Source organism: Schistocerca piceifrons, chromosome 1, assembly GCF_021461385.2.
Source record: "Schistocerca piceifrons isolate TAMUIC-IGC-003096 chromosome 1, iqSchPice1.1, whole genome shotgun sequence".
Taxonomy (NCBI): domain Eukaryota; kingdom Metazoa; phylum Arthropoda; class Insecta; order Orthoptera; family Acrididae; genus Schistocerca; species Schistocerca piceifrons.
In genome coordinates this window covers 246,106,822-246,121,196 of record NC_060138.1, presented here as the reverse complement: position 1 = coordinate 246,121,196, position 14,375 = coordinate 246,106,822, and the positions used below count along the sequence as shown (strand labels likewise).

At 40.7% G+C, this 14,375-nt stretch overlaps 1 protein-coding gene across 1 annotated transcript in view; it reads left to right on the top strand.

The window, feature by feature from the left end:
- LOC124795042 (alpha-mannosidase 2) overlaps nucleotides 1–14,375 on the top strand; it is a 195,193-nt gene that overhangs the window by 175,378 nt on the left and 5,440 nt on the right. Inside the window, exon 18 of the mRNA XM_047258829.1 lies at nucleotides 11,602–11,754. Within this exon, the coding sequence (XP_047114785.1) occupies nucleotides 11,602–11,754 (153 nt within the window). The remainder of the gene's footprint in view (nucleotides 1–11,601; nucleotides 11,755–14,375) is intronic.

The following is a 14,375-nucleotide window of genomic DNA, read 5'->3' as shown; positions in this document are numbered from 1 at the left end:
TTATTGATCATCAATTGGTTGCCTATGTTGCTAAGAGCATTACTCACAAAACAGAAAAGCCTCTATTTTTGGGCTGCGTACACTGTTTTATTGTCATAAATGTAGTTTAACATGGTTTACATTCTGCTGCAGAGTGAAAAATTCATACTCAAAGAAAACTGCATTTGGAATATTTTGTGTAGGTGGTGCTGAATAGCTTCTAGGAAGGTTAAGAATTGTGTTGTAAAGTGCACAGCTGTACTCCTACTTTTATTGAAGGCATTTTATTCCAGTCCAATGATGTACTGACAACATCAAAGACAGCTATGTCCAACCTTTTCTCACATTTTGAACTGAATTCAGTGTGGATTAATGGTCAAAAAGGCAAAATTACTGGTTCATGGGGTGGATTGATGTGGATGTAAATGCAGTGACTCATGTGGAAGGCCATCTTGACAGATTTGGTTACAAATCCATACTCAAAAATAAAGTTTTATCACCACCTGATGATCCTTTACTCTGGAGAGGAAGAGATCTTTCAGTAATATAATGCTTCTTGCTCCAAGACTATGGGTGTATACAAGTGGCTTGAAGTGCATGTCAAAGTCTTCAGTGTACTTCTCCAGCCTGGAATTTTCCTGACTTGAACTCAATTGGAATGATTGTGGAACCATCCATTACATGCTGTTTATTTGTCTTATATTTAAGTACTGACTTACGTTAATGATATTTCTGCTTACATGTTACCAAGGGCGTTTTGTTTGCTTTCATCAGTTTCTGTTAACAGTGACTAAAAATGTCTGCTGCTTTCACAGTCATACATTTTGACTATTGTTCACTAATGTGTACTTTCTTTTATATTGGTACTTATTGGAGATAAATAATTATTTCAGAATCCTGATATAACTTAATGTAAAAATAAGGGGCATATTTGTAATCCTTTATCTTATTTTTGAATTTTGACTGATACCGAATATACTATGTCTGGGAGCAGCTTGTTTAAAATTTTTCATCAGTAAGTAGAACATGCACATGGAATGATAGAAAGGGTTCAGAATACAGTTGGAACATGTGTTTTTTTTTTGTGTCTCTTACAGTTCACCTGAAATGAACTTCAGGGCTGTTTTTATTTATCATGGGCATAGTTAATGGGTAAAGTAACTGGCACACACTTAGGACGTGCCAAGACCCATGAAAAAACTTCAGCACAATGTTTAGTTTTGGTTTTAACCATTATTCATGTTTCTTTGCAAAATAAATACAGTTTTGTGTCATTACACCAAAAATTATTCAATAATAATAATAATAATAATAATAATAATAATAATAAGTCAGATAATAGAAAATGTGTTAACATTTTCATGCAGCTGACAGTAATGAGAAGTACTTAAAAGTGGTAGGGGTGCTATTAGTGAAGGAGCAACAACTTTGTGTATGTAAAAATGGGTTGCGATGAAATTATTGTAATCCTGTGTTTTAACTCCTGTTAACATGTTTTGAAATAATTGGCTGGCAGTATTTGCTGTTTAAAACAACAGTTTTTGATGATTTGAAGCAAGTTTACTGCAGCAAAAGTATCACAGAGATATTTAATAACTTCTGGCCCTACTCTGTAGCATACTACATCTGTATGTCGTATGACACATGACTCATATTATGGATGATACGAGCAGCAACAGTTTTCATTATTCCCGGAGAAAAGTTCTGTTTCTCGTAACACCAGGATACAATTAGTGTTTCAGATTTTGAGCATAGTAGCCTACATTTGCATTTATCATCTGTGGATCTGTTGTTGTACAAAGATGTACTCTGCAGAATTGTTTAGTGGCTGTATCACGGCATCCCTGTAATGTCCTTGTCTACTGTGCAGTGCTGCAGTATAGTATAGCCACACAATCCCAAGTAAATTGCAATCCCATGTGAGTTTATCTACATCTACATCTACATTTATACTCTGCAAGCCACCCAATGGTGTGTGGCAGAGGGCACTTTACGTGCCACTGTCATTACCTCCCTTTCCTGTTCCAGTCGCGTATGGTTCGCGGGAAGAACGACTGCCTGAAAGCCTCCGTGCGCGCTCTAATCTCTCTAATTTTACATTCGTGATCTCCTCGGGAGGTATAAGTAGGGGGAAGCAATATATTCGATACCTCATCCAGAAACGCACCCTCTCGAAACCTGGCGAGCAAGCTACACCGCGATGCAGAGCGCCTCTCTTGCAGAGTCTGCCACTTCAGTTTATTAAACATCTCCGTAACGCTATCACGGTTACCAAATAACCCTGTGACCAAATGCGCCGCTCTTCTTTGGATCTTCTCTATCTCCTCCGTCAAACCGATCTGGTACGGATCCCACACTGATGAGCAATACTCAAGTATAGGTCGAACGAGTGTTTTGTAAGCCACCTCCTTTGTTGATGGACTACATTTTCTAAGCACTCTCCCAATGAATCTCAACCTGGTACCCGCCTCACCAACAATTAATTTTATATGATCATTCCACTTCAAATCGTTCCGCACGCATACTCCCAGATATTTTACAGAAGTAACTGCTACCAGTGTTTGTTCCGCTATCATATAATCATACAATAAAGGATCCTTCTTTCTATGTATTCGCAATACATTACATTTGTCTATGTTAAGGGTCAGTTGCCACTCCCTGCACCAAGTGCCTATCCGCTGCAGATCTTCCTGCATTTCGCTACAATTTTCTAATGCTGCAACTTCTCTGTATACTACAGCATCATCCGCGAAAAGCCGCATGGAACTTCCAACACTATCTACTAGGTCATTTATATATATATTGTGAAAAGCAGTGGTCCCATAACACTCCCCTGTGGCATGCCAGAGGTTACTTTAACGTCTGTAGACGTCTCTCCATTGATAACAAAATGCTGTGTTCTGTTTGCTAAAAACTCTTCAATCCAACCACACGGCTGGTCTGATATTCCGTAGGCTCTTACTTTGTTTATCAGGCGACAGTGCAGAACTGCATCGAACGCCTTCCGGAAGTCAAGAAAAATAGCATCTACCTGGGAGCCTGTATCTAATATTTTTCTGGGTCTCATGAACAAATAAAGCAAATTGGGTCTCACACGATCGCTGTTTCCGGAATCCATGTTGATTCCTACATAGTAGATTCTGGGTTTCCAAAAACGACATGATACTCGAGCAAAAAACATGTTCTAAAATTCTACAACAGATCGACGTCAGAGATATAGGTCTATAGTTTTGCGCATCTGCTCGACGACCCTTCTTGAAGACTGGGACTATCTGTGCTCTTTTCCAATCATTTGGAACCCTCCGTTCCTCTAGAGACTTGCGGTACACGGCTGTTAGAAGGGGGGCAAGTTCTTTCGCGTACTCTGTGTAGAATCGAATTGGTATCCCGTCAGGTCCAGTGGACTATTGAGTGATTCCAGTTGCTTTTCTATTCCTTGGACACTTATTTCGATGTCAGCCATTTTTTCGTTTGTGCGAGGATTTAGAGAAGGAACTACAGTGCGGTCTTCCTCTCTGAAACAGCTTTGGAAAAAGGTGTTTAGTATTTCAGCTTTACGCGTGTCATCCTCTGTTTCAATGCCATCATCATCCCGTAGTGTCTGGATATGCTGTTTCGAGCCACTTACTGATTTAACGTAAGACCAGAACTTCCTAGGATTTTCTGTCAAGTCGGTACATAGAATTTTACTTTCGAATTCACTGAACGCTTCATGCATAGCCCTCCTTACGCTAACTTTGACATCGTTTAGCTTCTGTTTGTCTGAGAGGTTTTGGCTGCGTTTAAACTTGGAGTGGAGCTCTCTTTGCTTTCGCAGTAGTTTCCTAACTTTGTTGTTGTACCACGGTGGGTTTTTCCCGTCCCTCACAGTTTTACTCGGCACGTACCTGTCTAAAACGCATTTTACGATTGCCTTGAACTTTTTCCATAAACACTCATCTTTGTCAGTGTCGGAACAGAAATTTTCGTTTTGATCTGTTAGGTAGTCTGAAATCTGCCTTCTATTACTCTTGCTAAATAGATAAACCTTTCTCCCTTTTTTTATATTCCTATTAACTTCCATATTCAGGGATGCTGCAACGGCCTTATGATCACTGATTCCCTGTTCTGTACATACAGAGTCGAAAAGTTCGGGTCTGTTTGTTATCAGTAGGTCCAAGATGTTATCTCCACGAGTCGGTTCTCTGTTTAATTGCTCGAGGTAATTTTCGGATAGTGCACTCAGTATAATGTCACTCGATGCTCTGTCCCTACCACCCGTCCTAAACATCTGAGTGTCCCAGTCTATATCTGGTAAATTGAAATCTCCACCTAAGACTATAACATGCTGAGAAAATTTATGTGAAATGTATTCCAAATTTTCTCTCAGTTGTTCTGCCACTAATGCTGCTGAGTCGGGAGGTCGGTAAAAGGAGCCAATTATTAACCTAGTTTGGTTGTTGAGTGTAACCTCCACCCATAATAATTCACAGGAACTATCCACTTCTACTTCACTACGGGATAAACTACTACTAACAGCGACGAACACTCCACCACCGGTTGCATGCAATCTATCCTTTCTAAACACCGTCTGTACCTTTGTAAAAATTTTGGCAGAATTTATCTCTGGCTTAAGCCAGCTTTCTGTACCTATAACGATTTCAGCTTTGGTGCTTTCTATCAGCGCTTGAAGTTCTGGTACTTTACCAACGCAGCTTCGACAGTTGACAATTACAATACCGATTGTTGCTTGGTCCCCGCATGTCCTGACTTTGCCCCGCACCCGTTGAGGCTGTTGCCCTTTCTGTACTTGCCCAAGGCCATCTAACCTAAAACCCCCCCAGCCCACGCTCTACAACCCCTGCTACCTGTGTAGCCGCTTGTTGCGTGTAGTGGACTCCTGACCTATCTAGCGGAACCCGAAACCCCACCACCCTATGGCGCAAGTCGAGGAATCTGCAGCCCACACGGTTGCAGAACCGTCTCAGCCTCTGATTCAGACCCTCCACTCGGCTCTGTACCAAAGGTCTGCAGTCAGTCCTGTCGACAATGCTGCAGATGGTGAGCTCTGCTTTCATCCCGCTAGCGAGACTGGCAGTCTTCACCAAATCAGATAGCCGCCGGAAGCCAGAGAGGATTTCCTCCGATCCATAGCGACACACATCATTGGTGCCGACATGAGCGACCACCTGCAGATGGGTGCACCCTGTACCCTTCATGGCATCCGGAAGGACCCTTTCCACATCTGGAATGACTCCCCCCGGTATGCACACGGAGTGCACATTGGTTTTCTTCCCCTCTCTTGCTGCCATTTCCCTAAGGGGCCCCATTACGCGCCTGACGTTGGAGCTCCCAACTACCAGTAAGCCCACCCTCTGCGACTGCCCGGATCTTGCAGACTGAGGGGCAACCTCTGGAACAGGACAAGCAGCCATGTCAGGCCGAATATCAGTATCAGCCTGAGACAGAGCCTGAAACCGGTTCGTCAGACAAACTGGAGAGGCTTTCCGTTCAGCCCTCCGGAATGTCTTTCGCCCCCTGCCACACCTTGAGACGACCTCCCACTCTACCACAGGTGAGGGATCAGCCTCAATGCGGGCAGTATCCCGGGCAACCACAGTCGTAGTCCGATCAGGGGATGCGTGGGACGAGCTGGCCGTCCCCGACAAACCCCCATCCGGACCCCCACAGTGATGCCCATTGGCAACAGCCTCAAGCTGTGTGACCGAAGCCAACACTGCCTGAAGCTGGGAGCGAAGGGATGCCAACTCAGCCTGCATCCGAACACAGCAGTTGCAGTCCCTATCCATGCTAAAAACTGTTTTGCAAAGAACGTCTGAACTAATCTACAGAGAGCGCAAACAAATCAACAAAATTTAAACGATTGCCTAGTAAATGCAGTAATGCTGCTACTTGCGCACTGCTGACACTGCTCGGCGGCGGAAGGAGACTACGCGAATTTACACTAATCAGATACTAAAACGCGATGCTACACTCTCAAATACTATAATACGCCCGAAATTTATGAATTAAACAATGCAAGTACCAAAAACACGCAAAGAAATTAAGAATTAAACTATGTAACAAATGAGTGAGCTAGGAGTATACGACTTGCTGCTGCAGCTGCTTATCCAACGGCGGCAGGGAGCACACTGACTGTGACCAACCGACACTGGCCGTTCAAAACAAAAACAGAAGACAAACGACTACGCGAATTTACACTATTCAGGTACTAAAACGCGATGCTACAACTCTTAAATACTATAATACGCCCGAAATTTATGAATTAAACAATGCAAGTACCAAAAACACGCAAAGAAATTAAGAATTAAACTATGTAACAAATGAGTGAGCTAGGAGTATACGACTTGCTGCTGCAGCTGCTTATTCAACTGCGGCAGGGAGCATCCTTTTTTCATGTTTTACTTGTAACTTAATGAATGTTTGTTGTTCCCACCATGACAACATTTTTAAAATTTTCAATTATTTCTAATTCACGAACTCCATGCAATAAACAACAGCCACTATGAACAGTCTTTCAAGTCTCAGAAACACAACTCATCTGTCGTACTTGTCACGGATCCAGTTTATGAGCAGTTTCAGACAGTGTTGCTGCTTAATGAGAAATAAACTTGCTGCTTTTTGGGTTACTGATTCAGTTTTGATTTGTTATCTTTGTGGGTATTAAGAAAAAAATGAAGTTTCATTTTGTATTAGATGCACAAATAGAAGTCTACTAGAAAATTAACATTATTTCTGCGTCCTGGATCTCATTATTGTTTGTTTTACATTACATAATATGAGTTTGTGCAATGTTAATATCTTAGTGCGCGTATGTATGTGTGTGTGGGGTGGGAAGGGCAAGGGGGGGGGCATGCATGTGCGTGCGTGTTCCACATTGTTACTTTTTAGTAGTGATTAAGTGTGTCTCACCTCCTCCTACCAATTTTTTTACATATTGGTTTGTTATTGTCGCATTGCTTCTCTATTTGTTTCCATACAAGTAATTATGTGTAATGTTTAGTTTTTAATGTCATTAACTAGCTCAGCTGCTATTCTCATTAGTTCTACTGATTTATGGCCAGATTTTTTACATTGTTATCGACTAAGTTGGTCACTCTAAACCCCATTTGTACATATTTTATCAACTGAAAAATTATGTATATTTTGCATAATTTTGCCACATTTGATTCTGTTTTTTGGGAGGGGGGTTATAAAGTATAACAGGGTGCATACGACCCGGGACAACCGGGAAAAACCCGGGAACTTTTTCATCTGGGAGAAAACCGGGAATTTTTCGGAATCCTGGGAATTTTTCGTTGTTTTAGCTTTCAGTTAAATTTTTGTAATTTTGACTTTTAGGAATTGATTCTCCAGGAAAGAATGTTACTGTGTCCTACTACTGGAGAATGATACTGCAGCAATAAAATATACACGAGAGGAAAAAATAAAACTTTAGTGGCAAAGGAAATTTGCAATTCACAACAACAAAACACCGTGCATGCACAAGCGTTTGCAAATAGCAAAAATATGTCAAAGGCGAAGACTTCATAACAATAAACTGCTTGCTATGAGCATGACGTCACAACTGTTCACATTAGGTTCGTTTGACCAGTTGCCAGCGAGCTGTTGCGCATGCGCAGTTCACTCGCGTATAAACAGTACCTTCGCCTGCTTTCCGCTACTTGAAGTTTGGCTATTAGCTGTATCGGCAGTAGCAGCAAGCAGCCAGATGTAAACGAGAAAAATTTTTCTCATGCGCCCTAGCTGCCAGATTCGCACAGACACAGAGTTGTCTGAGTTGTAGTGGGGAGGGGGTTAGTCTCCACGTGACCTGTGTTTATGTTAAGTGATTTCGCCGCTTCTCTTCGTTTACAGCTCCCACGTCAAATGAAAATAAAACAGATTTCTGTGGCCGGGAGCTATCAAGTAAATTAAAATACATTCACATAATTGCGGAGGGCAAAAATATATTATTAGTTTCAGTTTTCTGATTTTATTTTATTTCCAAGTTAGTAGCAGTCAAGCATTAATCGCTTTGCAGGACAATGAAGTTATTTTTGCAAGTTTGCTAATGAAATTTGGCTTTATTAATCTTCCCGCTGAGGCAATCATTTTATTTGAAACGAAGTGTTTCATTCTACAGTATTGGCTAGTTCCAACTGTTCGCTGAATTTCAAGTGCAATTTCAAGTGCACGTTATCATCTTCTGCCATGTATGGCATTATGCCACAATAAAGAACCAAAAATGAGTTCATAGAGTACTGGTACTCCAAGAAAATTTACATCCCAAAAACCACACTGAAATGCTTAATATCAGATGGGACCTACTTCATAGTGAATCTGGAAAAAGCCAATTTGCACTTCCAAGTCGAATTATGCATTTTAGTATGGATTACGAAATTCCTATGCTCTTTGGAGTATCCTCTGATGCCCTGTTTCTTTTAGGGTGTAATGTAAGCTCTCTTAGTGCTTTATACACACGAACATGCGGGCTTCCTACACCTCTGCAGTTGCACACGCACAATAATGCCTGTTTTCTGGCGCTCTCTAGCAACTGGTAAATCGAACCTATTTCTAACAGTCTCCTGATAGTATTGTGAACGGTGGTTACAAAAGCATTACTTTCAAAGTAAATTTCCTTTTACGCAAGATAAATTATGTTATGTGTGAGAAAGTGGGATGGATTTCTAAATCACAAAGCGTTCGAAACTGAACAGTTTGAGGACCACCCACTTACAAGAATTTCGAGCCAAGACATGTATGTCATAATTTTAAATTTACTGGCACGTTTGTGTGATGTATCTTAAAGTATAACACACACAAAAAAAGATCAATATTTGATGTGAAACTTAGCTTCTGTTGTAGCATGTTAATCTTAGAGACCAATATTATATGTGAAAGCATAGCTTTTCTTGTAGATACACGGTACTGTGTACATTAATGTAAACCGTTAACTTTTCCTCTTGTGTGTTCGCGCTATGTAACAAGTGATCTTGCTATTGGCTGACTATAACACGTGTCATATGCTCTGAATAGCTGCTGTCATCGGCTGGCGAGATCTCGTGGCTTGAGATATGACTTGCTTACAGAAGAACACGCAACCTCGGTTTCAACACTCCGGAAACTAATGTGCTGTGTTTGGTGCAGTTCGAATTTATACTTTTGTAATACGAAAATATGCAGCGTACATGTTGCTGCAAATCAAAGGTCTTTCCAAAACTTCTCTCCTTTTTTATTAAAAGCCTCTCCAAAACTTCTTTCACCCGTCTTTTTTTTTCTGGGAAGTTGTATGCGATTGTATAAAACGTAAACGATTCAAAGAATTGATAAGTTTTACACTTCCGAGGGAAAACTATGGAAAACCTACTATCTGAGAATTTTTTTTCCTTGTCCCGATATACACCCTGGATGATCATTTGAGAGTAGTCGTTAAAATAGTAGCTATGGCATTGGACTTAATCTTAAATTATGGTTGATAATGTGCAAAAGAATGTGGCTATTATTTCACTGTATTACAAGTATTATTAGTAAAATGTTGGTGAGATTACTTTCAGGGGGTAGTTAAATAGATATTGTTTGAGCCGTTAAAGGCTAAAAAGTGTTTCATCAAGTTCTTCTTTTACTTTCATATGTGCTATTACAATCTTATTAATGTTAGATTTGCAATAAATTTTGATAAGTGATTAGGATGAGACTGACACATAAGTGGAAAGCTTTTTTTTAAATAAAGGGAGGATGTTCTTTAGAGGAAATATCTTGCCGCTGTACTTGACATAAGGAAGACATGGAGTATGTAGAGTTGTTAGTCTTGCTGTTACAGCCAAGTATTTCACTGAGTAAAGAAGGTTTCCATTATTATGAGTGTTGAATGAAAAGTAATGCCTCTAATTTCTGCCAACGATGAACAAGTTTTCTGAAGCCGTCATAGAAGAAGTTGACACTCTGTTTCCACAACCACAGTCTCACAGTTCTCTCAAGGTCTTCATCAGAAGCATAACGATGTCCCCACAGACCATCTTTTATTATTGGGAACAGATGGAAGTCAGATGATGCTAAATCTGGACTGTATGGAGGATGCCGTACGGTGGTGGGGTTCAGTCTCTGAAGTTCTGCTGTGGTGGCACGTGAAGTGTGCAGTTTGGCATTGTCATGCTGCACAAAAATATTTCCCTTTTCCTTTAAGACCCTTGTTAGCCATCATTCCAGAGTTCACAGCATTGTGATGTAACACTCCGAATTTATTGTTGTTCCACGATCAAGGAATCAACAAGGATAACACCATCTGTGTCCCAGAACACTGTGGCCATGATATTTCCAGCTGAGGGCTGAGGCTTGAATTTTTTTCTGGGGCGAGTCTTTGTGTCGATATTCCATAGACTGATGTTTCATCTCCTGTCACAATTGAATGGAGAAAGGTGTCACCTTCATTCTCGTAACGTGAGAGGAATTCCTGGCAAATTTCATGTCTGTGAGCGTTCATTTCAGGAGTCAGCATCCTGGGAACCCATAATGCACAGATCTTCCGATAGCCAAGCAAAGCAGTAATGTGACCCACACGTTCTTGTGAAATGCCAGTTGTGCTTGCAGTTTCTCTCTGAGTGATACGACGATCGTCCTGAATCAATCTGTCAACATTTTGCTTGTGAAACTTGGTGGTTGCTGTCACAAGACATCCAACTCTTTGTTTGTCATGCAGGTCACATGTTCCCACCTCAACATCTTTAAACTTACTTTGACCAATGATGCACAGTACTCACATCAACACAACCACCATAAACTACTTTCATTCTCTGATGAATCTCCTTTGGGGTGACACTTTCTGCTGTCAAGAATTCAATGACTGTGCATTGCTTAAATCACATTGACCGATCGTCTGCGTAGGGTTCCATACTTTACACTGTAACAACACAACCGTTTAATGCTAAGGCTTCGTGCCAACTGGAGCTGTAGAGCAGAGGCTACAGAACAAGCCACTACCTGCTGTATACAAATGCTGCCAACTGTTGAAGGGTTACGAAGGTGGAGGCATTACTTTCCAGTCAACCCTTGTACATCTGAGGCTACTAATAGAAACTGGACTAAAAACTTCAAGTTCCTGTATCTTCCACAATGATCTCATTCATTTAATTCGCGAACCGATTTTCCATCACCCTTCTACTCCATGCACTGAAAAGACTTACGAATGTTGTTGTAGCATTCTTTTCTATAATCAGCTTTTGCTGCAGCCTAATATGGTAACATTTCAATGTTGCCTACCTTGCACCTTATGTCGACATACTTGCAAAAGTGGATATGTTATTCCAGTATTCTGTTAAAAACTTAATTTTCAGTAGAACTTTGTACAGTCAGTCTTATGTTAAATGAATTTTTCCACTTACTCAGTATGTATTTAAACTTCCAAAATGAGTTCCAGCTCTTAAGGCTATTATTCAATTTTTAGCTAGAGAAAGGTGTCATACATATAAAAGCTGCAGTGAATTCATGTTATGTCCTTCCATTCACTTTTTTTACAAATGTAACTGTGTTTGTGGTTTAATAGATAATTGATTATGTAAAAAAAAAGTCCCATTCTTATAATAAATTTATGGCTGTGGTACCCACAGTGAAGAAAATGTAGTCACAGTATGTTTGCTTTTGCAGGTTATACGTAGAAAGCGACTTCCAAGATTGCCACTTCAAGGAAATTACTATCCAATGCCAAGCTTGGCATATATTCAAGATAAGAAAGTTCGTCTTACATTATTATCTTCTCAGCCAGCTGGATTTGCATCCCTTAAAGAAGGTCAGATTGAGGTTAGTTCTCTTTTTATATTAATCTGTGTGAGAAAGAAAAGGAGATAAGTAATTTTGTGTGGTGATGTACTATAAATCATCTCCTTTATGTGAGACTGGAGAAAATCTTGCGGAGAGAGACTAGCACATCCAGATATTGATAATTTGAGAATTGGTGGGATACTGCCCAAAAAAAGAAAGACAGAGATCCATGTTCTTTACTCAGCTAAAGAGTAAAAATACCTCATCAGTAACTTTCTGTAGTTTGTTCTTCAAAGTGCTTCTTGTTCCCCAGCATTAAGGGAAGTCTGTGAGGTTTGGGAGAGGAGCTAAAGGCAGATAGTAGCTTCGAGTCAGTATGTGATATATGCTTGGATAATGCAGTTGGTTGTGTGGTTAGGGAATTTGGTCAGTAATTCTGTGCATCCCTTCTATGATACCCTCTTACAAATATGGCTTGCACTCTTTTCCATCATGATGGAAGTATCTGCTGCAAGTCTGGTCACTGTAAGATATTATTTGTAGAAATTGCTCACACCATCTGCTGTTTTGTGTGAATGTTGCAAAATAGGATGACAATTTGTCATCAGTTGTTTGGGATAGTCTATTATAAATAACTTTTTCAAGAAATTTACGCCATATACTAAGAGTACAAATTTGTTAGCAGCATACTGGATCAACTGTTTTCTAGCACTCAGGGAGTTTGGGCTCAGTCTCCATCCAACCATGCAGATTCATGTTTTATATTCTTTCTCTAAATCACATAACTCAGGATGGTTCCTTTGAAACTTTGCATACTTCCACTCAATACTGTCATCTGGCAAAATCTGGGGCAGTTCCTGCAGCAGCTCAAGTTTTTTCCAAACTCAAATTCTTGTGGCTGTTTTCCAGATCCAAAGTTGTTTTCCTTGATTTTGACCTCCATCTCATTCAAGCTCACTTCCGAAACTCATAACATGTAATAAACAACCAATAAGCAACAATACCATCACTTCAGCATCTGCCACCCCTTCCTCATCAATTGCTTCCTCCTTTCCAGCCTAGGCATCTCAGGCAACCACACCTGCTCCAAAACAAAATCTGTTGATACGTATACCAATAACTTTCATGCTGTCTTCTCTTGCATACCCCACATAGATTTTGTCCATAAAAAATATCCCAGACAGTTTCCTTCTCTGACCTTCCAAATCAGCTTCCAAGTCAAATATACAGAAGCAGCCCCTTTGTCATACAGGCCTCAAATGGTTCCAAATGTTACTTTGTCAAAGCTTTGACTTCCCCAGATCCAGCCCTGAAAGGAGATCATTTCTTTCTGACATCCTTCCTACACCTATCACTGTCATCTTCCATTGCCTTCTAATCCTTGTCAAACGGTATGTCATTACCAAACTATTAATCTTATCCCCAGGTTCTTAGCCTTGCAATTATTATCACCGCAGAATGTATCTCGTGCACGTGTACATTACCATTTACTCCAGCCCCACTGCTGCTAAATCCTACAACATCAAAGTCAGAGCCACAAGTGAAACCATGTATGTTGGTTATGTGGTTATCAACTAACATGTTTTTACACTACAAGGTTGTTATATACATATATAGGAATAACCAGCACTAAACTGGCTGAATGGATGTGCAAAAAGAAGAACTGTCCATCGTGGGGATGCCCAGTACCCAGTTTGTGAGCAAGCTCAGCAATGTAACACATAGAGATCTGTGTGCCTGCTCCATCAAATGGGTACTTGTGATTCTCCCACACATTACTGAACTGTGGAAATGGGAACTGGTTGTCCAACATATTTTTGCATCCTGCCACCTTCCTGAAGTTAACCTGCAGTACTCTCTCTCTCTCTCTCTCTCTCTCTCTCTCTCTCTCTCTCTCTCTCTCTCTCTCCAATCATAGAACCTGTATCTTCTTTCGCCCCTTCATAACCCAACCCAAGCAATTCCTCCCTGAGGGAGGAACATACAGTTCTGAAAGCTAGGAGTAGTATTTTCTACTTTGAAGTGTTTTTATTGGCAGTACTTGGAATACTGTCACAGACATTTAGTATTCGTTTCATCTATTGTTGCTGTTTATCTTTCTGGTGCTAAAAATGTATGAAGTGGAACGTAATGTTTTAAATGAGATTATCACATTTAGTGCATGTAATCACATTTAATATGACTTTTATTCATTCATAGTTTTGAGAAAATGTAAATAATTGATAAGTAACAATATTATGAAAAGGAAAGTTGCCACTCACCATATAGCGGGGATGCTGAGTCGCAGATAGGCACAACAAAAAGACACTCACAATTAAAGCTTTTGGCCATTAAGGCCTTTGTCAACAATAGACCACACACACACACACACACACACACACACACACACACACACACACACACACGTGTGTGTGCGTGCGCGCTCACTCCTCACTTACTCACTCCTTCATGCAAATGCAGCTTGCACACGCGACTGAAGTCTCAGGCAATTGGCAGTGTGGTTTCAGTTGCCCGAGACTGCAGTTGGGTGCACGAGTATGTGTTGCATTTGTGTGTGTGTGTGTGTGTGTGTGTGTGTGTGTGTGTGTGTGTGTGTGTGGAAAGGGGGGGGGGGGGCGTGCGTGCGCATGTGTCTGTTGTCTATTTTTGATGAAGGCTTT